The following is a 23,868-nucleotide window of genomic DNA, read 5'->3' as shown; positions in this document are numbered from 1 at the left end:
GCCAAGAGCTACAAGCATTCTGTTTGAAGACGGGAGCTCTTAGCCTTTCTGTGGCATGGAAGCTGAGATATTTTTTTTTTAAATACAAAAGATAAAAAGCACAGCAGGAAGAAATGGTAGATCTGACAGACGTGGAAAACTGCACTTGGTTTCAGTATCTCCGACCTCTACAAAAGATAAGGCAGCTGTATGGCACTATAAAAGACAAGAAAAAGATTTGTATCGGTTTCTCATTCACTGCAGTTGAATACTTCTCCCTTGTTCACTTACCCGGGAATTAGGGTTGTCCAACACTACGAAAATGACAAAGATATTGGCACTCCGAGCTGCTTGAACTGCTGCTGTCACCCGTTCCTTGCCTTCCAAGAAAAGGCCTCTTCCGTCAGATACAATCAAAAGCAGCTGCGCTGTTTCTGAGCACAAAGAACATTTAAAATTCCAGTAAGTTCAGAGTAAAACGTTTAAAGGGCAAAAAACCCCTATTTTCTGTTTGCCTGTGGGTGTAATGGAAAAAGGAGTATTCCTAAAGAAGTTAACTCTTAATCTAATACAATTCTGTCACGTCAGTCCAATGAGTCTGAAGTAAACCTCCTGAACCAGACATAGCACCCATGCTGGATTCCTCAGCACCAACCATTTCTGGAGACATGTTACTTGACCCAAGTTGCCCCTAGATTCAGATACATCCCTCTAGAAGTACATTCTAAGTTATGTATTTAATTACACGTAAAATCACAGTAATTACACTCAGGAATGCAAGCCCTAATTGTTACAGGGGGATGCAGAACGCACTTCTGCAGACAGGCCCCAGATGTGACAGGGCTTTGTCCTTTTACAGAAGGAGGTGACGGATCCTACAGCCTTTTCTCTTGCCAGCTCCCTAATCCTAAAGAGCTGATTGCTGCTGCATCCACACCTAGTTTAACAGAACTGGATGCTGCTCCCCCTCAGAATATTGTGACACCCTGGCCACCCTGTGGCAAAGCAGTTGTGGATTATAAATCCCAGACTGTCCAGTTCTTGGAGTACTTCAACAACAAGAAGTTATCAAAATACAGCTGCCACAATGACAAGCTTGTAACTACCACAGAGCAATCTTTTAGACTAACTACGGCGCAGACACGAGGCAAGCAGTCTTCAGCTGTTCTTGGAAATTCAAGCAGTTCGTGACCTAAAGTTGCAGGACAGTGAAAGCAAGTAGGAGGCAAATTCCCTCCTCAGACCAGTGTGCTTCTGGATACTAAGAGAAATCAAGCTCTAAAGCAGGAGCAGAAGTGCCTAGAGAGTCAGGGTCCTTAGGAAGCTGGACAGTGCTCCAAGCTGACACTGTCTATGCCTTAACACAGTCTGCAATCAGGAGGTAAAGGGAGACAGGTGAGGTGTGCCTTTTTAAAAAGTCTTACACAAAATTTTAGTAAATTATTAACAAATATGAAAGAGGTGTTGTCTGGGTTTTGAGCTGAATTTCAACCGGACATTGCTTTTGATGAAACACAACCCAAAGCCCTAATGCAAGTGATGTTTCAGTCCTAGGAGTCTTCCTGGCAGGATCCTACTTCAGGACTGTAGTGAGCATTCTGCTGCCATGGCAACAAGCACATTAACACAAAAAAACTCACCCGGATTAATATTTTGAGACAACTGCTGTGCTGCAGCAAACATATTTGCTGATGATTCTAGAAACTGCAGAGGAAATAAAGAAGAAAATCAAGTTATCTCATCTTAAAAATAATAAGCTTAAAAATGAAAACATTTCTAAAAAACATCTTTCTCTATTTTAAATGCTAAGACAAACAGTCTGACCACCTAACACAGATACAGTTCTTAGCATTTTCCTGTATTAACTCCTGCTTTAAATTTAAATTTATTAAGTATTTTTGAACTAAAGAATCTTCAGAGAGCTTTCACACAGAATTAATTTTTTCCCAATACTAGCAAAGCCATCAACACAGTACACTGCTAATGAGATTAATGGCATAATTGAAAATATACATCATATTTCTAGGTTGAACTTCTTTGGCTTCAGCTTGAAACAGAAGTATCTAGTCTCATAATCCCCATTAAAATTAAGAACATCATCTGTACCCAAAATACTTTTTAAGACTCAAAACCAGAGAAAAGCGAATGCTTAAAAGAAGTATACTTCAGAACTAAAAGTGAGAGAACACTGTTCCTGTTAAAAAATTATGACCATTTTATTTCTTTGTTATCTAACCTGCTATCAGACTCTCAAATACAAAAATCTAGTAAGTGTTACAAAGTGATCATGAAACCATGAAGCTGCTGATATCTTGTCTGGAGAAGATTGATACTGTTGCCCTAGAGACATTCTTGTGTACCTGGGCTATTTTTGTTTTCTTCTGCTGAAACTTGCAGAGACGCAATATCCGTGTCCCTGACTGGTCACTGAACTGCTCGTGGAACGGGTGCAGCAGCTGAACAGTCTCTCCAAAGCTTCAGAAAAGGAGAGAAAAATTACAACATTACAACATGACACCAGTATTTATATTCTGTACTGAAGAAAAGTCAAGATTTCAAACAAACTCACCTACAAACAGCAATTTGTCCCACTTCTAGAAGAGTCAGAGCATTTCCAATAACTGCCAGGGATTCATATGCAAGCTATCAAAGAAAAAAGTTGCATCAAAAATACCATAGTCAATGTTTTACTCAAAGCCCAGTATTAAATATGAAGAATTTTACTGAAATTATTTTTCATCATCTAGAAAGATAATTGAAGAGATTGCCTCTCATATGTAAGACAGTTCAATAAAGATACACTAGTTCTGCTTGAGGGCCTTCAACTGATTGATTTAGAGACACCACTTTAGGTAGGCTAATGAAAAAAGTAAGTAACTGTTCAGAAGGAAACACACCATTTTAATTAATAAAAACCCTGCACGTGGGCTATGATGAGTGGATGTTTAGCGCTCCAATGAATTGCCGGATAAGGAAGTTTCACCCTTTTGTAGGCCACAAAAGATAGCTTTACAGTGGATATGTACACCTCTAACAAACTTAACAGCTCATCCTTTCAGCTAGTTTTCACTGATCTTATGTTAGTAATTCTCTTAGGCATGAAGTGACAAGAGTTCAAGCACATGGACTGGAAAAATAGGTGCTTTGGAATTATCAGACTTTCCAGCAGCCACGAGCCCTGTATGAAACAGGTCAGCAACTACACATCAATGACAGGTGGTTTCTCCATACTCCTCCCAAAGTTTTATTTTACCTGTTTAGAGTGATTGTCAATCATACTAGAGGAATCATCAATAGCCAGGCAAATCTGGTACTGTCGTTTACTGGGCTTGGTCCTTCGCAGCCAGATCTTGTCTTTTCGGAACTGGCTGGCAATGTAGGGGATCACTTTGCGCATGTTCAGTCTCTTCCCAGTTCTGAAGTCTCCTCTGAAAGTTGAGAAAAAAGACATAGTGGCAGGAGTTATCAGCAAATATCTCATTCTGGAAATCCATGGCCTATGCAGCATATACATCAAATATTTTTAAAAATACAACAAATTTGGATATTAGTATTAAATATTAGTAGTTTTAATACTGATATTTCATTATAGATAAAAATATCCCCCACATTTTTAATGTAAGATGGATATTCAGTGGTTTTGAAAGAAGTTTGTATCTAGGTACCTAAAATGGTAGGCAGACCTTGAATTTACAATCCACCAGTTTGAAACAAGTCCGTATTTCTTTAAAAAATATCATTTCATGTTATAAACAACGTAAAACATTTTGACATTTAACATAATCTTTGATTTAACGTCAAATGGTGAAGTTCATTAATCATCTGTTGCACAGGAGAAAAATAAAAGTAGGAGGCAATATCCTCAGGATGGGTGCCAACTACTGTATCATGTTTGCATTTAATAAAATAACCTAATGTTCCTGTACAAGGAAATGGAAGGCATTTGCAAACAGGAGTAATTACTGTAATGCAAGAACGACATAAAGCTGCAATTTTACAGAGGTTAAAGCGTCCCAAACCCACGAGTTTAAAGAAATCAGAAGCCTCAGAAAGACCCAACATACTTCAGCTTGGCGGCCTGAGTGGGTTCCAGGATGAGTCGCAGCTGTTCACAAAGCTGCTGTGATAGAGGAGCTGTCAGTACTAAATACTTCTGCCACAGCTGTGCTGCTTCCTTCTCCTACATCACACAAAGAAATTAAAGTGAATTATGAAAAAACAAAAAAAAGATGGGGAGCCCTGTCTGAAGAAAGAAACCAAACCTCAGTGCACCAAGGGGAAGGCAGTAACCAGCTAAAACTGAGGGTGCCTTACGTGACAATCTGCATTCATGTTCAAAACAAGATCTGAAACAGCATCCTGCTTCTTAAAAGTTGTATGTTTGTAATAATGTAGTAGAATAATGTAGTATGTTTTTCAAAGTAAGGTAAATGTAACAACAAAAACAGTATCTATATCATGTGATTTTGGGTATTTTAAATTCCAGCCTGCTTGGATTCCTCAGTGTTTTAGCAGTAAAAGAAGATGAAATAATGCAATGAAGGATTCTTATGACAGTTTTATATTCAAATGAGGTCACGAACCTCCTCTGGAGTTCCAGGCTGTTGTGTCTGCCAAGCTTCCAATTGCCTTTCAAGTTCTTTTCTTAGCTCTTCAGGATCTCTAATGATGTGCTAGAAGTGAAGTTATGAGTTTTATGAGACAGAAAAATAATTTTACACATCTGGTGATCCCCAAAGTATAGCAAACAATAATGAAAGTAAAATGCATTGTTCTCATTCTTATAAACAAAAAAATACCTGAATACCTAAATGAAGATTCTAAATCTCCATGTTTTTTAATAGTTTCTATGTACATGAAGGATAAATACCTCCCCACAAATATCTCCATATGTGATTTAATCAATACAGAAACAAAGCTAGGAATATCTATGATTATGACACTGAATACAATAAAATACAAAATTTCAAGATAAATCAGTGAAATTATCTTGACAAACACCATATTTATTGAAAGTATAATGGAGACCAAACTACTGAACATTACACCTAACTAGTATCTTTGAAAACAGTATACTTCACTTAGTTATATTTTTATACAAGCTTCATTCAAACCACTTGAAAAATGAATGACATCATCCTCATTACCTGGCACCAAATATTATTTGATAAGCCATTCTGTTAAAGGACACCCAAGCTTTATGACACTTTTACTCTCACTTTTATCTCACAGTGATAGCCTCTGTCTCTGACTTATAAATCTCCAGTTTGGCCAAACAGCAATACATGCTCTGCATAACCTGCAGGCTTACAGACTAAGGAAAATAAGCCCATGACTCCAGACTCAATAGTCCCAGTAACTTCTCATTACTCAAGAAGCAGCAGCTGTCCCACTGGTCACCTGCTGCACATTTAAGGAAGGGAGAAAGAACAGACATGGAGGGGATTTCTCTCTTCTTTCTTCTGCTGAAAGGTGAAAAGCTGCACTTTTCCCCCAGCTGCCTCTTTCCTTTCCCCTTTAAATGGTGCTCCAAGAGCTCCCTCTCGTGTTCCACATTTTGTGGGCCAGTTGGAAAAAACCTACAAAGCTCAAAGCCACAACTATTCTGACAACAGGAGAACACTTGCATTCAGCAGCCTTCTTCCAAAAAGCTGCAACACTTGGCATTAAGATAGACAAACCCAGTGCAGCTGGCACACATTCCTTTCTGTGTTATGCATAGAAACAGTAAAATAGCACCCTCCAAGTGAGTACTTAGGACACCATACTGTAAGAATGAAACGTCAATCCTTCTAAAAAAACACCAGACACTGAAAATATTTTTATTTTATCAACTGGTTATCCATCACCAACTACTTCTGTGCCATAGGTCTTCATAAAATGTGCTTTTGCACAGACGTTTGCACTGGAAAACCGTGTTACAGGAAGCTCTATGACCTTCTAGGCCATGTATTTTTTTAATTGAGACATGAATAAAAGCTCAAAAAGGTTTTAAAATACCTACAATCAGCTGTTATAAAAAAGTACTGTATTAATGGATAATGACTAAATTGGCTGAATAAAAGTAATTCTAGTCTTTTACATTCATGGAGTTTCATGAACACAGGTCAAGTAAAGCCATCTGTTTCTCCTGCTGTAGCTGAAAGACAGACTGGGTATCCTACCTGGGGAATGTCCATCAGAAACTGGTGGGCTGTGTGTATGGTCGACTCCTTGCTTCTCTCTGGCTTCTCTTCAGCCACCTGTAGCAGTTTTTCTGGTGCAGAGTCATTGACATCCTCAGAGTCAAAAGTCTGGAGCTCTGGCTCCACGTCACCTGGTCCTACAACCACAAAACCAATTGCTGACTTCATGGGTCACACATAATACAAGAAGCAATATTGTATCTGGACTCTTTCACAAAGCATCTCATATGCTTTATAGTGCAGCAGACATATTCTTTTAAAAGAAGTGCCAAATTTTAAGACATTTAATTTTAGCAATGGGGTGAATGTATCTTGCAGCTCACTGGAACAGAAAACCATGCATTTCCTAATGCAAATTGTTTTTCTGTCTTGTAAACTTCTTGCGAAACAAAGTAACAGTTAACAGATATTTAACACCTGACAGTTCCACTGCTGAAGTACATTTACTGACTCTCATAGCCTCTATGACAAATGATAGGAGGTATAAAGTCATGAGAAGTCAGAAAGTCATCATTAAAAAATGGCAATCTTTGCTTATCTTTTACTCTGATTTTTTAACAGAACAGTTTTCTATAAATCAAAATTCAATTTACAAATAAAGGAATGGACTAGAGAGTTTATTACTGTTTCTACTGTACTATGCTATTTAACAACTCATTTCTTAAGAATTATTCTAAAGGAGAAAAAGAATGACATTGTAGGACATGTTTCAAAGACTAGTTTTTCAGAACATACAGTTAGAGAATCATGTGGAAAAACAAGTAGACTGATTACATGCACACCTGTACCATAAATAAAGAGTCTAGCAAGAGATCTAAGTGATTAAAGCTCAAGGGAGTGGGAGGCAAGAATGTAAGCTTGCAAAACTCGTCTCCCCTCTCCAGACATGCTTTGTGTTGTTCAAGAAGAAAACATTTCAAAATTCCAAGCTATGGTGTCATTTACTTAGATTCATCAAAATTACAATTTCTATTGCAATTGGCAAGAGATCCTTCTACCTAGCTTATTTTTTATTTGGAAGGAGGTGGGGGGATGTGTGGCTGACACGTCAGACCTATCTTGTCTACCAACTAATTCTGTTAGCTGCTCAGTTTTGTTCCCACTTAAGAAAGAAGGTAGTGAGAGTTTGGTGCTACCTTACAAGATGTTGTTCAGACCAACTCCTCTACTTCTTGCTGGTTTGGTTTTTTGGTTTTTTTTTTCCAGAAGTTATGCATAAAGCAGTTGAGTTACATGGTGCTGATGGTGGTGACACTGGAATGCATTGTTAAATGCCAATTAATTAAGTGAATTGGCACTGTTGAACAGCAGGGAAGTGTTTGCTTTTTATTTCTTCAAAGTGGTGGATAAAGATTAGAGACCATTAACTTGAAAGAAAGCAGCAAACCCCTCTGTCACTCAGTCAGTTTAGCAAAGGCTAATGCTGGTTACTGGGCAGAAGTAAGAGTACTGCTGCAGAGGAATCAATTTAGAGCAGGCATTTAGCCTTATGAAACATATCCACTACACGCAAATCTAAATATCCACATATACATCTAAAGATCCATATCAGCATGCATTTAGAATGCTTTACAAGTTAATATACCAGAAGGTTTAGTGGCAGTAGACTTCTTTTTTTCTGGCTTCAGCTCTTCAGTGTCTACTGCTCTGAGATCCTCATCCTGCATTTCTGTTTCCATTGCTGCATCTTCCAAGTCTCCTTCTTCCTTTTCTTCAGGAGGCATAATAGGCTTCTCTTGCTCCTTGCTAGCGACATCTGCACAAAGACAACAATAATTGTGAAGAGGAAAGTGGAAGGAGAAGTAGTCAAGTTAAAAAAAAAAAGTTGCATTCTGAGGCCACTGTGTATCAATTTCAGTGAACTTACAAGAGATCTGAGGCTCAAACCCCTGTTTTATCTTTCACTCTGCTGTGTCATATCAGTAAGCTATTGCCTTGATTAGCTGAAGTAAGATATGAAGAGAATAGATTGTAAAGATATTAAGATAAAATTAATTTTTTTAAAGACAAAATCAGTATTTTCAGAAGTGTTATTGTTAGTTTGAGTCTGACTGCCAAAGAGTAGCATTTATTGTAGTGAAATGGTGTGGCACCTTTAACCAAAGCAAGGATTGTCAAACATAACTTTAAAAAGCAAACAGGGAAAACTACAGCAAATACCAGTGTTTCAGGATTTGATTCTGCAATGACAACTCTTTATCGCCAGAAATACCACTGTACCATATGTCTGTGCATCATAGTGTTCAGAGCCTTGTTTAATATGTTCAAATGCATCAGCCTCCTCCACGTTTTGTTTAGGTTGAGTTGCATCCTGCTTTGCTTCACTGCTGGATTCCATGGTTCTCAGTCGCTTGTGGACGCGTTCATTGTGATCTCCCATCGAGCGCTCATTGTCTGCCCGCCCAGGTTTCCTCTTGAAACTCTGAAAAGGAACAAATTAACACCATGAACTTCAAGAGAAGTGCAACCCACCACTAATGAGAACAGTGCTTTGACAAGGAGAAACTGAGTCCTGCATATTTGCAGGTTAATATTAAGACATTTAAACGAAAATTTAAAAGAAGAGACGAACCTGCGTATTTTTTATGCTTTGCTTCTGAGAAGCCATCCGGGCCATGCGTGTGGATTCGTGGCCTTCTGACTGATTTGCACTTGAAGCTCCAGTTCCACTTTCCTGAAAGAAAAAAAATAAATTTCTAGTAACCAAAAATAGAAACTACTGTAAACAAACTCCAGATGTTAAACTGCAGTGCTTTGCTACATTCTGTTCTTAATGACCAATGGCTCATAACTGCAAGTAAAATTCTTATGGAGAGCAGACAAGCCACTTCTACAGTCCAACAATTACCCTAAACTTACCTTTATAGCAGTGAAAATACAGGGTATCTACATGGTCTTTAAGGTTTTTTTCAGTGAATTTATAACTGGTATAAACTAAGGTCTTATACACAGTTCTTAAAAACTATGGCAGCAATTCCCTGATTTCAACTTGGAAACGCATTCAGAAATTTAGCATTTTTAACTTGGACATTTCCACATAATTTACCTCTTTAGACTGGTCTCTTTCTGAAGCCTCTCCAGCCAGCTCAACAGCACTGTCACTCTGCAGATTTTCTTGCCCAGTCTGCCCTTGTGTTTCGTGCTCCATTCTTTCTTCAGCCTCAGGGATCTCTTCATCCATCTCTGAATTGTCTTTATCCTCCTCTTCCTGAAATAATATCAGATTATTTTAACATTCTAAAAAACATTGAGAACTGTGTGTTATTGAAAGGCACTTGAGACAAATACAGTTATAAGACACAGTCAGGATGGCTTAACAAAGGGAAAGGCCTGTTTCACTGGATACCCCTTCAGTGATGAGGTCACCAGCCTAGCAGATGAAGAGAAAGCAGTGGATGTTGTTTTTCTGGATTTTTAGTAAGGCTTTTGATACTGTCCCTCACAACATCCTTTTGGACAAGTTGTCCAGCTGTGGGATGAGTGGATTCACAGTGTGCTGGGTGGATTCTAGGGCTAAATAGCTGTAGTGAATGGGGCTTCATCTGACTGGTGACTGTCACCCGTGCTGTTCCTCGGGGTTCAGCTCCAGGTCTAGTCCCATTCCATGTATTCATCAATGAGCTGGATGCAGGAGTTGAATGCTCCATTAGCAAGTTCGCTGATGATACCAAACCGGGAGATGCTGTGGGCTCTCTTGGAGGATAAAAGGTCCCTTGCAAAGGGATTTAGATTGATTGGGGCACTGGACCATAATTAAGGGGATGAAACTTAACAGGTCCAAATGCTGGATTCTGCAGCTAGGACAGATTAACACTGGGCTCAAGAACAGACTGGGAAGAAGAGTGCTTGGAGAGCAGCCCTGCAAAGGGAGCTGGGGATGCTGGCCCACAGCAGGCTCAGTGTGAGTGAGCACTGAGCCCTGGCAGCCCAGAGGGCAATCCCCTTCCTGGGGTGCAGCAAACACAGCAACACCAGCTGGTCAAAAGAGGGGGTGAATCCGCTGTATTCAGCTTTGGTGCAGCCTCACCTGAGTGCTGTGTGCAGTTCTGGGCCTCACAAGTTAAGAAGGATGGGAAGGTCCTTAAATGTGGCCAGAGGGCAACAAAGGTGGTGCAAGGGCTGGAGGCAATGTCCTATAAAGAGTGGCTAAGAACTTTGGGCTTGTCTAGTTTGGAGAGAAGGAGGCTGAAGGGTGGCTCCATTGCTCTCTACAACTTCCTGAGGAAGGGACATAGGGAGAGAGGTGCTGATCTCTTCTCCCTGGTACCCAGTGATAGGATTCATGGGAATGGTTGTTAGGACTTTAGTATCACTTCTTTACTGGGAGGGTGGTCAAACACCGGACACTGGAACAGGTTTCCTAGAGAGGTGGTCAATGCCCCAGAGCTGTCAGTGTTTAAGAGGCATTTGGACAATGCTTAAATTTTTGGTCAGCCCAGAAGTGGTCAGGCAGATGGACTAGATGATCTCTGTAGGTCCCTTCCAACTGAAATAGTCTGTTCCATTCTAACACAAGGCCGAGGAGGCAGCAGGAACACAGACAGCAGAAACATATGTTTAATAAGCGTATCCTGATGTGCATATCTTGTTATCCTGATGAAGAATGTCACTAACATTGTATCTACTCAAAGTCAAATTTGTTTCAGAGTATCACAGCGCACATCCATTTCTTAAATATCAGAAGGGTATATAAAACTTTCAGTGAAGTACAGACACAGAGACTATTACAGGTACTTGGAATAAAACTGCCCAGTCTATCAAACACCCATCAATTTCTCAGTTCTATACAGAGAATCTGTGTTTTCTATAGCCAGATAATTCCTTCAAGTCACAGTTGATTTCTAGCTAGCAGTACAACACGATGAATTCCTAGTAATTTCCTTTAACCTAATATTCCTGAGGGCCAATTGACTTTTGAGAGTACAAATACTTGAAGGCATAACAGAAATATAATGAAACTACAAAAGCAACTGGACAATTAAACAAGGAGATTCCAGCCTAAGTCAGGCTTTATCACTTGGGTAACATGAGAAAGCATGCTTCACAGTGTGCATGAAAGGGAAGTAAAGGAAAGTGTTGTCCTGCTGACTTCTTGTCTGGCCTGCATTTGGTACGTTGGTTTTTGGATGCACAAATGAATTTGCAGCTTCTTGGTGGTTATACTGAATCCTACCACCATCTCTCTGTCATCTATAGACAAAAATGGTTCATGGTTCATGATCTGATTGTCCCCCCAACTTCCATGTGGCTTTCATCTAGGAATCTGTACAGATTTTCAGCTGTACCTTCATCCTCCTCATCATCACTCTTCTCATTACTCTCCAGATTCAAATTATCAGGAAGGTCCAAAGGTTCAACTTCAGGCTCCTTTTCTTGCTGGCCATGATAAGGATCTACTTCATTCTCATCATACTCACGCTGTCAGCAAAAGAATGGGGGAAAAAGTAACAGGTATGGACTACGTGGGAGGATAGGCAAAGACAGGAAACAAGATACTACTGTATTCTCTAGGACAAAGAAATACTGGATATAATATTACATTTTGATCAGTTGAAAGTGGATTTCCAGTGGTACACATAATCATGTGTTCAGCAAATGGATTTACATAAATTGGTGGTACTTACAACCAGCATGTTTTGTGTTCAAAAGCCAATTTTCCTAGCTGAAACATTCTAAGCAGAATATGCACTCTTGGAGATGCTAAGGTGTTTCTGTTGCTACACAACATACTAAGGTATCTTGCATACTAAGGTGTTTCTGTTGCTACACAACAGAATTAAGAGTTTTGAAGCTTTGTCCATCAAAACATCAATTCAATGTAAAGCCTGTTTTGGCAGCTATTGCAAGTTCAGGGTACTGCAAAAAAAAAAAAAAATCCTTCCTTGAATATGAATCAGAAAATGAATGTGTATTATAATGCATACAGTATGTTTTACTTTTAGCTCTGAAATGAACTTCTTTTCAGGGCACTTCACTATTAAAAAAAAGCTTTTTAAATTCTCAGAAACACATGGCATATGCAACAGAGTGTGGTTTAACAGCAAGACACACCATGAAGTACGAATAATTTTTACCTCATCAATTTGTTCATGGATTTTCTCTTTACTTCCACTGTCCTCTTCCTGTTGATCTTTTTCCTCATTCTTGGGAGGCTGTTTTTTATTATATTTGTTTCCTGTCCCCAGATTGTCATCTTTTGCAACGAGCTCTGAATCCTCCTATTAGTAAATCCAAAAGAAACTCAATTACTTTACCCCCTTTTCAGTCTCAGTGACATATCTCCTACTAAAAAAAATGACAACACTCAACAGAATTTATTCCCTGAAATTATCCCCTTCTAAGGCAAAGAGCTACAAAAGGCAATTCCCATTCTAGATCACAATAAGTTAGCAAAGTTCAATTCCTTTGATACTTTTTTCCTCCTACCGCATTCCTTATTACCTCATCCATTCCTGGTCCAGTTTCTTCTGTTTTACTACTAGCATCTTCATCATCATCATCTTCATCATCCCCCCAGAGCCTTTCATCTAGTTTATCATCAGTTTCAGCATTATCAAGATTGCCCATCTGCTTATCCAGCTCCTCTTCTTCATCTGAATTTTCCTCATTTTCTGTGTACAGATCAGAATGTTTTTCAGTACAGAAGAGAGAAAGTGCATGTTTTTGTTAACTTTAGAAGCAAATAAGCAATCATACTTTGAACCTTAATTTTATCACCCCATTCAGTTAATTGATATATGCTGAAAAAGACACACATGCACATGTTATAGGAAAGCATCAGCCATTACCGGACTGATCTATAACTTTTCTTATAAGTTAGCCATAGTGGAAGAATCAAACCTTTTTTCTCCCATTCTCCATCATGCATCTTCCCTTCAAAGTCTTCAGACATTTCAATTGCATTGTCTTCTCCTTCGATGTCTGGTTTAGAATCTTGATCCTCTTTCTCCTTCTCTTCCCCTTTTCGAAAACTGTCTTCTATCTAAATCAATGGTAAAGCCCAAAATTACAATGGACCTTGCCTATATATTAAAAGTTTTAATAAGCATATTAAAACACACACAAATATATTGTGATATTAAAAGGATCACAACAAGATTTATAAGCTGATAGACAAAGATAAAAGCCAACACAAACAAACAGGAGACTGAAGACAACTTCGTGTTTCTTTTTACCTGAGACATCCACATAAGGGATTTCAAGAACTTTTTCAGTTTCACTTCAATTAAACAAGATCAATCCCAAACACTTGCCTGATCTTCACTTTCTATTTTGTCGCTCACATCCTTCTTGCCTTCCCCTTCTCCAATACCACCATCCTCATAGTCATGGAACTCTGTTGCTCCCTCTCCTGCTTCATCTTCAAGTAACTCTTTTGGCAGACAAAATCCCTGCAAAGGGGAACAAAAAGTTCTCCTCAGTAGCAAGTACATTTTTCTGCTTACTTTCTACTCAAGACTTTTACACATTAACTATGCTTGCCATAAAGCCACTGTTATCTCTAATAACTTACCTTCAGAGCAAGCTCTGTAAAAATGCTGGTTAGGACAGAAAGCAGTTTTCCAGTACTCCTGTGAGATGCCAGTGAAATGGTGAGGTAGAACAGGATGAGATCTGAATATTTGCAGAGCATGGGCTTCAGACGCACCAGCAAATAGCAGGACTGGTCGAAGAACTAGTTAAAACAAAAAACAGCTGTCAGTCATTACTTGTACTTACTGACATGCACCTCAGAGAAGCTTATGACAATGATTGAAAACAGATGCTCAAAGCAGAAATATCAGTAGATGAGTTTAAGTACAATTTCTAACATTTCTGGAGCTTTTGCTAGATTTTTCACCAAAGCTTGGTCTTCTTACTACAGAAATGTCTGGCTTTTGCACTACAGAAGACTACTTTTATTTGTCCCCAGTTTCTCACATACTTCTAGTTCTAAGGCACTGGGCAAGAAGAAGCAATGCACGTTTACCCACCAAAGTAGTTACAATTCCAAATCTCTCAAGACCCCTAAGCCAAAAAAGTCATGAAAATAAAAATTTTACCTTCTGTTTATATGAAGTGCAGTCTTCCCTATAAGATTTCAGGATCTCCAGGAGTTCTGAAACACCTAAAATTGCCTTTTGCATATGTAAAGCCTCCAAATCAGCAGACAGATCTTCATCCAAAAGTTTAGTTATATGTCCAGCTTTAATCACATCAAGTAAGGCTGCATCCTCTTTGTTTGAAACACATGAAAAAAAATGGAGATCAAGTCAGACATGTTATAAAAATGTTATAGCAATCAATCTAGAAATAGCCACCCTATCTGTTTAAATAGACAATTTCTATCAAAATAGCAATTTCCTCGGGTACTAGTACCTCTGACTCACACTATTTAAGAAATTTTAAGGTATGCATAGTTTAGACTCTTCTGCTCCCCACTCAAGTACATTGACAAACTTACCATTTTCCTCTGAAGATTTTTCTTCCTCTTTTCCACCTTCCTGTTTTCTCTCTACCAAACACTGAACAGCATACAGAACAGCATGGATAACAGTTTCCACTTTTGTTGAGAATTGCTCCACAAACTCTTCCTCCGACTGTTGATTTCCTTTTGAACCATAACACAGGCAGTTTTACAAGCTTGTAAACATCAGATTACAGGTTCCTATGTTTCCTTTATGCAAGGACAATGACAGCACCATGAAACTTTTACTACACAGTTCTACCAAAATCTCCTTGTTAATCCTGACCTACAACTATGGTGCAGGATCCATCAGTAATAGAAATGGTAAAAAAATTATACTGCACAAATGAAGTCCAGAGTAAATTTTGCATGTTTTCATTTCAGAAGTTTTTGAATATCAGAATGAACACAGGGCCACCTTCAACAATAACCAAGCTAATAAATTATTCTGTCTTTACCAACATTACAAATCAGGTGGAGAAAAATTATCCTCACCAGTGTAATTTGACACAGAAGCAAGAAGCTGTGTTCTCCAGGCTGTGAAGTGTGAACATGTGTTATTAACTTCCTCTTGTATATACTTCAGGCTCTTGATTAGGGCCATCTGATTTGCAGCTTCCATGTCTTGTCCGTTTGGAAGAAACAGGGACTCTAAGCTTTGTAACTGGGCTGAGACTTCCAGCAAACAACTCACAGCTGATGAGCAAACTTCAAAGTCTCTCCTGCAACAGAAATACCATAATACTGAAAGAAGAACCAACAGTCCAACTTAAGATGAAACTTTTTCTTGGTCATGGATAAGGGAGAGGCAGCATATCTCCATTCTGAAATTAAATAGAAGATTTGACAGAAAGCTTATAGTCACACTGTTTGAAGCAGAGAGAAAATTAGAAAACTGTTATTAAATAGGCTGCAAATGTATTTTAAAATGAAAATCTCTTCATTTAATTTATATTTGAAATTCACCTCATTAGCTAAGCAGCTATGGGGATAAAATCCTGAGAGACCAAAGTCAAAGTGGGAAGCTGAGACAGAAATTTTTTTCACTTGTCAAGGGAGTGGGTGAAGACTTTAAATTTCTTTAAAGAGTCAGACACTGCATTTTGCAAAAAAAAAAAAAAATGTTTGAAGAGCATCTGAACCCACTGTTCAATATATGCATAGGTGAAAATTTTCAAAATTACTTTACACATACTATGTGAACATAAAGAAGAGATGTTCATGTGTAGAACTCACCAAGAATAGAAGGAGGTCTCACGGGACTGTTGTCTTACTCTGTCCACCTCTGCTTTCATGGCCTTCACATCTGCTATCATTGCAGTCAATTGTGTAGCTGTCTGCAGCCACAGCTGATCCTTATTTCGCATCCTGCACCCAGGAGGCAACTGCTCAGCTGTCACTGGAGTCAAGTGTTTCAGATCTGAGGGAATCAGGTCAGGTATTCCTGCAAGAACATCTCCCATTTCAGGGACTGAACTCTGAGCAATGTTGGGTTTGACATCGGTCCTTTCACTGTCACTGCACCTGGCTGACTCTTCTTTTGGGCAGCACTGGATAAACCAGGACAGCTCCTCGAGAACCATCACACACTGCATGCAGAGCTGCTGCAGTCTGTCCGTCCAGCGCTGAATACTGTCTTGAGGAGGAAATGCTGCATTGTAGTCTCCATCAGCAGTCAACCCAGAATCTATCTCTTGTATACAGCTCAGGAGGTTCCTAGTTAAGACGAAAGAAAGAGAATTTATAATCACTGAGTTTTATGTTGTACTTCATTTTTAAAAGATCTACCTTTATTTTTTTTTTTTTTTAATCTAGGTAATAACTTCTCCTGGAAAAACTAAAACAATAGTTGTTTGGGTTTTTTTAAAGTTAGTTAATCAGTGATTTTTTTCCCTCTCTGAATTATGAAATACTAAAAAGCCCTGGAAATCTGATTTGCTATGAAAGTCATAGCAATGCAGCTAAGTCTCCTGAAAGTTTTGCTATTTCTGTGACTGTAAACCCGAGGAGTTTGTTTAGTTGGGGGTTTCTGTTAACTCATTTTTTTCATTTACTGGCATTAGAATAAATTTTGCACTAGTAATCCCCAGTCCAGAATTCCTTCTCTGTACAAAGGTACTAGCTCCTAACCTGACTTCTAGAAGTTTTATGGACTACAGAGTGCTAAGCACAAATATGCTCAACAAAGGTGACATTTGCAATGACTCCGATGACTCAAGCAATGAAATGAAAGATGACATAGAGTAAGAAAGATCTTACACACTTTTCCTTTTACAATTCTGACACAACATCCAGTATGTCCCACCTTCCTAGAATTTTTCTTTGTAAGCTGTAGATACTTTATTTAATTTGGCTCAAAATACCATCATTTTTTATTTGCCCCAGATCATTTATTTGCCCCAGGTTAAGCCAACAACTTCAATGTAAACAAAATTAACTTAGGCCAATACCAAATGAGAGAGATATAACAATCTGTAAGTTTAATGGTTTCACTGTGTAATTAAAAGTACAGGAATTAGTTCACATATATGCCTTACTTGTTCTACAAAATTATTTTGATTCTAAAATACTGGCTGCAGTGATAAGATAAACTTAAATCTTTTCTATCTAGGCTTAAATTGAGGGGAAGAGAAATATAAGGAAGCAGAGGAAAAAGTTGTTATTTTCTTCCACCTTATTTTCTGTCTTTCTTGAACTGATTTTCTCACTGTCAAAACTTCTTTCCAACATTTCAAGGCTGGAAATGTTGAAAGTCGGAAAGAAGAAAATACCTGAGTAAGATCCACTGTTCTGTCAGTGCAGTAAGAGATCGCCTCTGTCTCACAAGCATCTGCATGAGGTGTGCAGTGAACCCTTTGCAGCGTTCAATGCTGCCTAGTCCAATATCCTAACCAAAACAGAGACAGGAAAAGTGAGAGGGAACAGTCAGATGAACAACAAGACAATAGCAGTCTGTGTGCCTCCATTCCACTGAGCAGGCTGAAAGATTATGGTTTAATTGAACAAGCATTACAACATTTGCATACAGATTTGCCTTTCAAGTAACTTCTGCAACAGTCACTCACATTACATTTCACTCCACTGCAGCAATTCTTATCAGAAATTTGGTTTCAGTATTAAATCTATCTTATATAATGACTAAAGTCTGAAGAGTACATTTCACTCCACTGCAGCGATTCTTATCAGAAATTTGGTTTCAGTATTAAATCTATCTTATATAAATAATGACTAAAGTCTGAAGAGGTACCAGCCTAAATGCTTTACATTCATGACCAATGCTACAGCCATTCATTTTACCAGATATACTGACAATTACTTTCACTCCTTTTTCATTAAAAGTGATCACATCTTAAAGGTCAGAATAAATGGTCACAACACAGAGCATAACTGATCACAGTCACATTCCACTGTTTGTATTCAGTATCAGGTGTGACTTGGATAAGAACATGTTGCAAAACAAGGGGTAAAGCATAGTGAGAGGAAGAACATCTGGAAGAGATGCTTTTTTTTTTCTAAAATTCTGGAAAAGTGGTTCTCATATGGCAGAGATAATTTGTCCGTTCTAGTAGTTTTAGACCCATCTTTAAATGAGGAAATATATTAGCACTTTTTGTGTTTGACACAGACTCCAGTTATCACTACACAGACTCCAGTTATCACTATCAACTGATTCCTTCAAGAATACTGAGTAACATTGGGATTATTTTCCTTACAAGTTTGGATTCGGCATGTTTCATAAGTTTCTTCATGCACAAAAATTAGGCAATTAGGAATCTGCTGGGATGAAAAATACTGTACACTGAACAGATCATTGACTTCTTTCCCTAAACCAATTTTGTCCCTTCATAAAACAGCAGGTTTCAACATGCTGCATTTAATTAGAGTGAGTATGAAAGTGTCATAGTATCATATTACACAACACAGCATTATCTCCCATTATCACTTTTTTACTACTGGAAATTTCAGTCCAAGCTGGTAAAATGAAGTTAACAGAACTAAGATTCTGGTTTTACTTTGCTGGTTTTACCTTGGCAGGTGCTAACAAGGCTGTCTGGAGCCGAGAGTGACGTGCAAGTGACCGATAGAAGTACTTCTGGCACCCATCCCAGGCAGAAGAAATCTCTGTCAGCAACCTGGCAGAGCACAAAGAAGTATGATACTAAAAATTACCAGAGCATGCTGGAGCCACCAGGTCAGCTTGTCAACAAAACCATTTTGCCTGAAATTTGTTGTTTTGAAAATGCATTGATCTTGCAATTCTTAACTTTCTCTAAAAATATTCTAGTTTTAAGAAAACATTTAAATTTAAAAATAAATTCTAAGGAAACTCTAAGGCAATGGCAGTAAGATCTCTATATTTGAATACCATTTAATGCTTTAATAGTGATATTGCTTTTCTTCCCCCATACGCAGCTAAATCCAGCCATTCTTTTCACCCTGATAAATAAACCAAATGCTTACATCCCAGGACAATAACCAGCATGTCTCAATGACAAAAAAAAACCAAAAAAAACCAAAAAAACCCAAAAAACCACTTGACAGAAAAGCAATTACAAAAAAAAACCAAAAAAAACCCAAAAAACTTGACAGAAAAGCAATTTAAAAAAAAAATCTGAAAAAACATCTTTCCCCTAAGAAAGCTTTTCCAGTAATGCCCACTTTGAAGTATATGTATTTTCTCCTGAAATATCCCATTAATTGAAGACAAAACAATGAAGAAATCCCTGAAAATCACAGATCACCTTCAATAAAATCAAAAGCAGTTTATACTCTAATATAGTGCTAGCAAAGCATCCCAGGCAAGGCTGGACAGGGGAGGGCTAACTGAAATCTAATTCATGGAAAGAATGAAACGGAGGGTACAGTTGGTAAAGTGCAAATTTAGAAAAAAAAAAAAACCAACAAAACAAAACAAAAAACTACAAAACAAAAAAACCCCAAATCGAAAAAAACCCCAAAAAATAAAAAAAAACCAAAAAAAACCCAAACCCACAAAACTAAAAAACCCCAAATCCTTGCTCAGTTGTACATACCAAACTGAGATGTAATGGGAGGAAGGGAATATCCAAAATCCTAAATGAATTACTGTCCAGAAATCGCAGTCTAAACCAACAAGCCATAAATTCTCTACATTACAGCTGCAATTCACACAATCTGAGGGTAAAAAATCCTGGGTACATACGTGGCATCCAGTTCATGGGTAGAACCCACTGCAGCCAAGGCACTACTCAAGTCCAGGGGACGGAGGTAGAGAACTTGCTGGCAGTCCTTCGAACGGGACCAAGAGAGACCTTTCCGGTACGACAAACCTGGAACGGAATTTCAGCACACATCCTTTGATGCTCTCGTTTTTCATATGAAAAATGTCACTCACACATTTGGTAGTCAGACATCAAATGTTCTTATTTTGACAAGCCTTTGAACAGGCTACAAGTTTTGTAATGTAAGAACACACTGTAGCTGAGCTATCTTGAGCTGGACAACACAGCTGAAGTAAGGCTAACATAGACCTGTGTACAGTAAGGACTTTTCACTGCCCCATGTCCTTTAAGATATCTGAGCTAGGGATCATTTTTAAGACATGAAAAGGCTGATGAGTGAGAAGGGTAATCATCATATTATGGCGGGTTTAGATATATTGGCAAAGATAGTAAAATGCTCAAGAACTCTCTACTTTTAAACCAAGCCTATTTTTAGTGGAAACTCACCTGTTTTAGCAAGGCTTTTAAAGAGATCTGACAAAGCCCGTTGCTTTTGCATCTGAATATGCTTTGCCTCTGATTTCTGCTTCTCCTTAGTTGCTGTCTGATCAAATGTTAAATTTTGCAGTTCAGCTACAGAAACAATAATACCACCTGTACAGAAGACAGCAGACAAAGGTATGAGATTGAAAATTTAATGTACACAAAGCAGCTTTAGGAAGACAACTATATATCTGCACTTTTTCCTGATTTGTTCCATTTATGTTATAGAGGTCAATTGTGGTATGGAAATCACAAGAAAACCTAACCTGTGAACTGTTCGAGATTTTCCACCAGGTTTAAGAATGAATTATTTTCTGTAACTGCTGTACACATTTTCTTCATTTTCTTTGTCAGCTTAGACAGACGATACTGAAGAGATTCTGTGTGAAATGTAATGACACCCTGATGTTCCGGGAGTGCCATCTGAAAAAAAAATGGAAGAAAACTATACACAAATACTCACAGCTCTTGTTTGATCCCTAGGAGTAAATCACTTTTAAAAAAGGGCTAAATTCTGCACTTATCATCCAAGACATGTTATGTGACTCTTTCATCAGTTCAGCACCAACACTTGAAAAAAATCATAACACACGTATGTCAGGCAGACATTAGTTTTGAACAGTCAAGTGAATGAAAGATGCTATGATTTTGCTGTCTCAGGTGTTTGTCATTACCTCTATGAAAAAGGTAATCACTCCTTCAGGTCAGCTTCCTCTGCCTTCCAAGTTTAAAGGCATTAACCTAAATCACTAATGCCCCCAGGATGTCAGGGGGAACATCAGTGATTTAGGTTAATGCCTCACTCACATTCCACTCGACACGAATTTTGTTTTTAAAGAACAACAAAAACAGTGTGCAAGTAGAAATGATTAAATACCAGAATTAATTCCTCAGCATATCCAAAGCTTTTCAATTTTTTTGTTCAATTTTTTTTTTTTTTTTTGTTAAATCTCAATTGTTTGAATACATCTTCTTTAAGGAATGCAGACAACATGGAACTGCAAGAAGTGAAATCAATAACCCTGTTAACTATCAGTAACAGCCTTACAAATCACCCACTAACAAACAAAACCCTCAATCAATCAAATGCATTAGATTTGCATTAAATTTCTGCCTCCTTGCTCTACCCTCCTGTACAGGACATGAGCAAGATCAGCCCTGCTCCTGGTGTGAAGAAACGGAACAAAGCTGAGGATAACTCAGCATTTCCCACTCACCACCAAATTCTGATGAGTTATGATTGTCTCCTTGCATCTTGTTAATAAAAACTAATGATATGAACAGGAATCTCTTTCAGGAAGAAAATTAGCTGACTTCCTCTCTGAGCTGGACAAATTAGAGACATACTAAACTGAGACTCTCTGGAACAGGATTTACCATGCATCAGCTTGTCCAAGGCAAATGTCCACAGTCCACAAACTGTCAGTCAACAGCAAACGTATGACAATATAGTGCATTCCATTCCCTTATCAGTATCCAAGCCAAAAGTGATTTAATATTTAATCAGACCTCATATACACACAAATCCTACAGCTACATCATTATTAGTTGGGTCCTTGTTTAGAAAAAAAAAAAAAGTAATAATAACTTCAACTCCCAGGCTATTTTACTTCACTAATAGAGAAGTAGCGTCCTTTTTTAAAAAAAAAAAAAAAAAAAAAAAGAGTAATAATAACTTCAACTCCCAGGCTGTTTTACTTCACTAATAGAGAAGTAACAAATTGCTGCAGACACTATGTAAGCAAACGGGTGATGAAATGTGTAACAGCCTCATCTCTGTGTATCTGACACAGATACAGTACCATGCTTGTCATTCCATGCTGCATTCCCACCCATCTGCAGCGTTGCATAACACTGAACACAAGTAAGACCGAAAAAGTTTATGATATATTCAACAGATCTGACACTTACATAAGATTTTCCTGCATAAATCAGTGAAAAGCAATGTATAGATGAGAATAGAGAAACTGTTCTTCCCACACTTAGAATAACTAATTCAGTCACCTTGGTAACATCTGTTCTAGCAGACAGAACCTTTCTCAAGGTGTTGTTTAGCCTCTGAATTTTGGTTTCTTTGTTGTCAGACTCTTCTTGCTTTTGCATGCAGTCCAGCTGCTCTTCCTTACCAATTTCCACCAAGGCAGGCTGACACGGCTCATCCAGAACAACTTCAAACTTCTTCATGAATTTAAAGAGAGTTCTAATTACCAAATGAAAGCAAAAAATTACTGGGTTTTGTAATCCTGAAGATCTCTCAGCTGCTGGAAATAAATGTTTTCACTGTGTTATGAGCAGAAGAAACATTTCTGCATTCCAATGTAACATCATAGAGAAATCATCTAGAAGGAAGGTTTCAAAAGGGGAGCTTTATTTTAAGTTCTGACTTACCTGCGTATTTTTTCCACTGACTGCTTTATAGCCCAGAAGCTGACATCATTCCACCTGGAAATCTTCACAAATTCCTATGAAGAAAATAAATAATCAATGTGATTACTTAGGTAAATGCAATTAACTATTTCCATCTTTTTAAAGATGATCTTTAAACCTTATCAGCTATGATGATCTGGTAGCCTTAAAATGCCAAACATTTTAGTAAGTGAGCAAATTATTGTACAGGCATCTTATTAACATAATATTTGCAATGCATAAAAACTGCTGCATAGCCAGATGTTGTGAAAGGAACAGGGGCTTCACCCCTGGGTAGAAACCTTAATGGATAAATGGGACTGATCAAACATTAAAGCTTTCAATCAACTCCTCCCCCACCTCAAGAATTAATTCTTGTCAAAGAAAATGTTAAGTTTAGTAGGGATTTCAGTGGCCAACAGAACTATTATCGACAAATTCAAATAATATCTGCTCCACTGTTCCTTTGATTAGACCAATACATTGTCTGAGCCAAGTCTCCTTTTACCTTAAGTTCCTTTTCTATGGGCTGACGAAGTTGAGTGATTTTGGCCTCAACACACTCTGAAAACTGCTTATAGTAATTGTATAGATTCCACAGGATGCTGCACAGAACATCTAGAAAGGAGAAGGGACAGATAATAACAATAATCATCACCATCATCATCCTTCTTTTACAAGAGAGCATTTTTTAGTATCATTACAATAAATACACCCCAGTTCTTTTTGGAACCTTAGCAATTTACCCCCAAAGATGGGGTAAATTGACCAACAGGGAAACAGCCCTATTGGTTTGTGTTCCATTTATGAGCTCAGTGACCTGTCTGGAAAGGCTGGAACACCTTATTGCAAGATTGCTGTACAAATAACTCATCATAGGTAGTGCTAAGAACTTACCCTTTTCTGCCACTTGAGGCATCAGCAAGACATGGCAATGGAAAACCAGCAGTACTTGGAGCCGTGCATGAAACTCTCCCAGAGTAGAGCCTTCAATGAAAGCCTGTAATGTGCTGACCAGCGTTTTCAGATCCATTTGCTCAGTTCCTGAACATTGCACCAAAAATTCAGAAAGAAAGTGAGAGGAAAAAAAACCATAAATATCTACTTG

General features: G+C 38.2%; 1 protein-coding gene across 1 annotated transcript in view; it reads right to left on the bottom strand.

Annotated features, from left to right (window-relative positions):
- The window catches only part of MDN1 (midasin AAA ATPase 1), a 93,466-nt gene that overhangs the window by 2,131 nt on the left and 67,467 nt on the right, over positions 1-23,868 (bottom strand). The window contains exons 70-101 of the mRNA XM_041412325.1: positions 23,658-23,804; positions 23,269-23,378; positions 22,743-22,816; positions 22,359-22,554; positions 20,621-20,777; positions 20,319-20,465; positions 19,793-19,919; positions 18,638-18,743; positions 17,382-17,497; positions 15,847-16,326; positions 15,106-15,332; positions 14,608-14,754; positions 14,207-14,379; positions 13,678-13,839; positions 13,418-13,555; positions 13,005-13,146; positions 12,606-12,775; positions 12,239-12,382; positions 11,450-11,582; positions 11,254-11,354; positions 9,211-9,372; positions 8,737-8,838; positions 8,385-8,586; positions 7,750-7,920; positions 6,144-6,301; positions 4,563-4,652; positions 4,044-4,159; positions 3,233-3,407; positions 2,549-2,622; positions 2,340-2,454; positions 1,620-1,683; positions 271-413 (exon numbers count right to left, since the gene is read on the bottom strand). Of these exons, the coding sequence (XP_041268259.1) occupies positions 271-413; positions 1,620-1,683; positions 2,340-2,454; positions 2,549-2,622; positions 3,233-3,407; positions 4,044-4,159; positions 4,563-4,652; positions 6,144-6,301; positions 7,750-7,920; positions 8,385-8,586; positions 8,737-8,838; positions 9,211-9,372; positions 11,254-11,354; positions 11,450-11,582; positions 12,239-12,382; positions 12,606-12,775; positions 13,005-13,146; positions 13,418-13,555; positions 13,678-13,839; positions 14,207-14,379; positions 14,608-14,754; positions 15,106-15,332; positions 15,847-16,326; positions 17,382-17,497; positions 18,638-18,743; positions 19,793-19,919; positions 20,319-20,465; positions 20,621-20,777; positions 22,359-22,554; positions 22,743-22,816; positions 23,269-23,378; positions 23,658-23,804 (4,769 nt within the window). The remainder of the gene's footprint in view (positions 1-270; positions 414-1,619; positions 1,684-2,339; positions 2,455-2,548; positions 2,623-3,232; positions 3,408-4,043; positions 4,160-4,562; positions 4,653-6,143; positions 6,302-7,749; positions 7,921-8,384; positions 8,587-8,736; positions 8,839-9,210; positions 9,373-11,253; positions 11,355-11,449; positions 11,583-12,238; positions 12,383-12,605; positions 12,776-13,004; positions 13,147-13,417; positions 13,556-13,677; positions 13,840-14,206; positions 14,380-14,607; positions 14,755-15,105; positions 15,333-15,846; positions 16,327-17,381; positions 17,498-18,637; positions 18,744-19,792; positions 19,920-20,318; positions 20,466-20,620; positions 20,778-22,358; positions 22,555-22,742; positions 22,817-23,268; positions 23,379-23,657; positions 23,805-23,868) is intronic.

This window comes from Onychostruthus taczanowskii, unplaced genomic scaffold (assembly GCF_017590055.1).
Source record: "Onychostruthus taczanowskii isolate IOZ18803 unplaced genomic scaffold, ASM1759005v1 scaffold39, whole genome shotgun sequence".
NCBI lineage: Eukaryota > Metazoa > Chordata > Aves > Passeriformes > Passeridae > Onychostruthus > Onychostruthus taczanowskii.
Note: the sequence above shows the minus strand (reverse complement) of the source record. Positions and strands in the feature narration are given on the sequence as shown.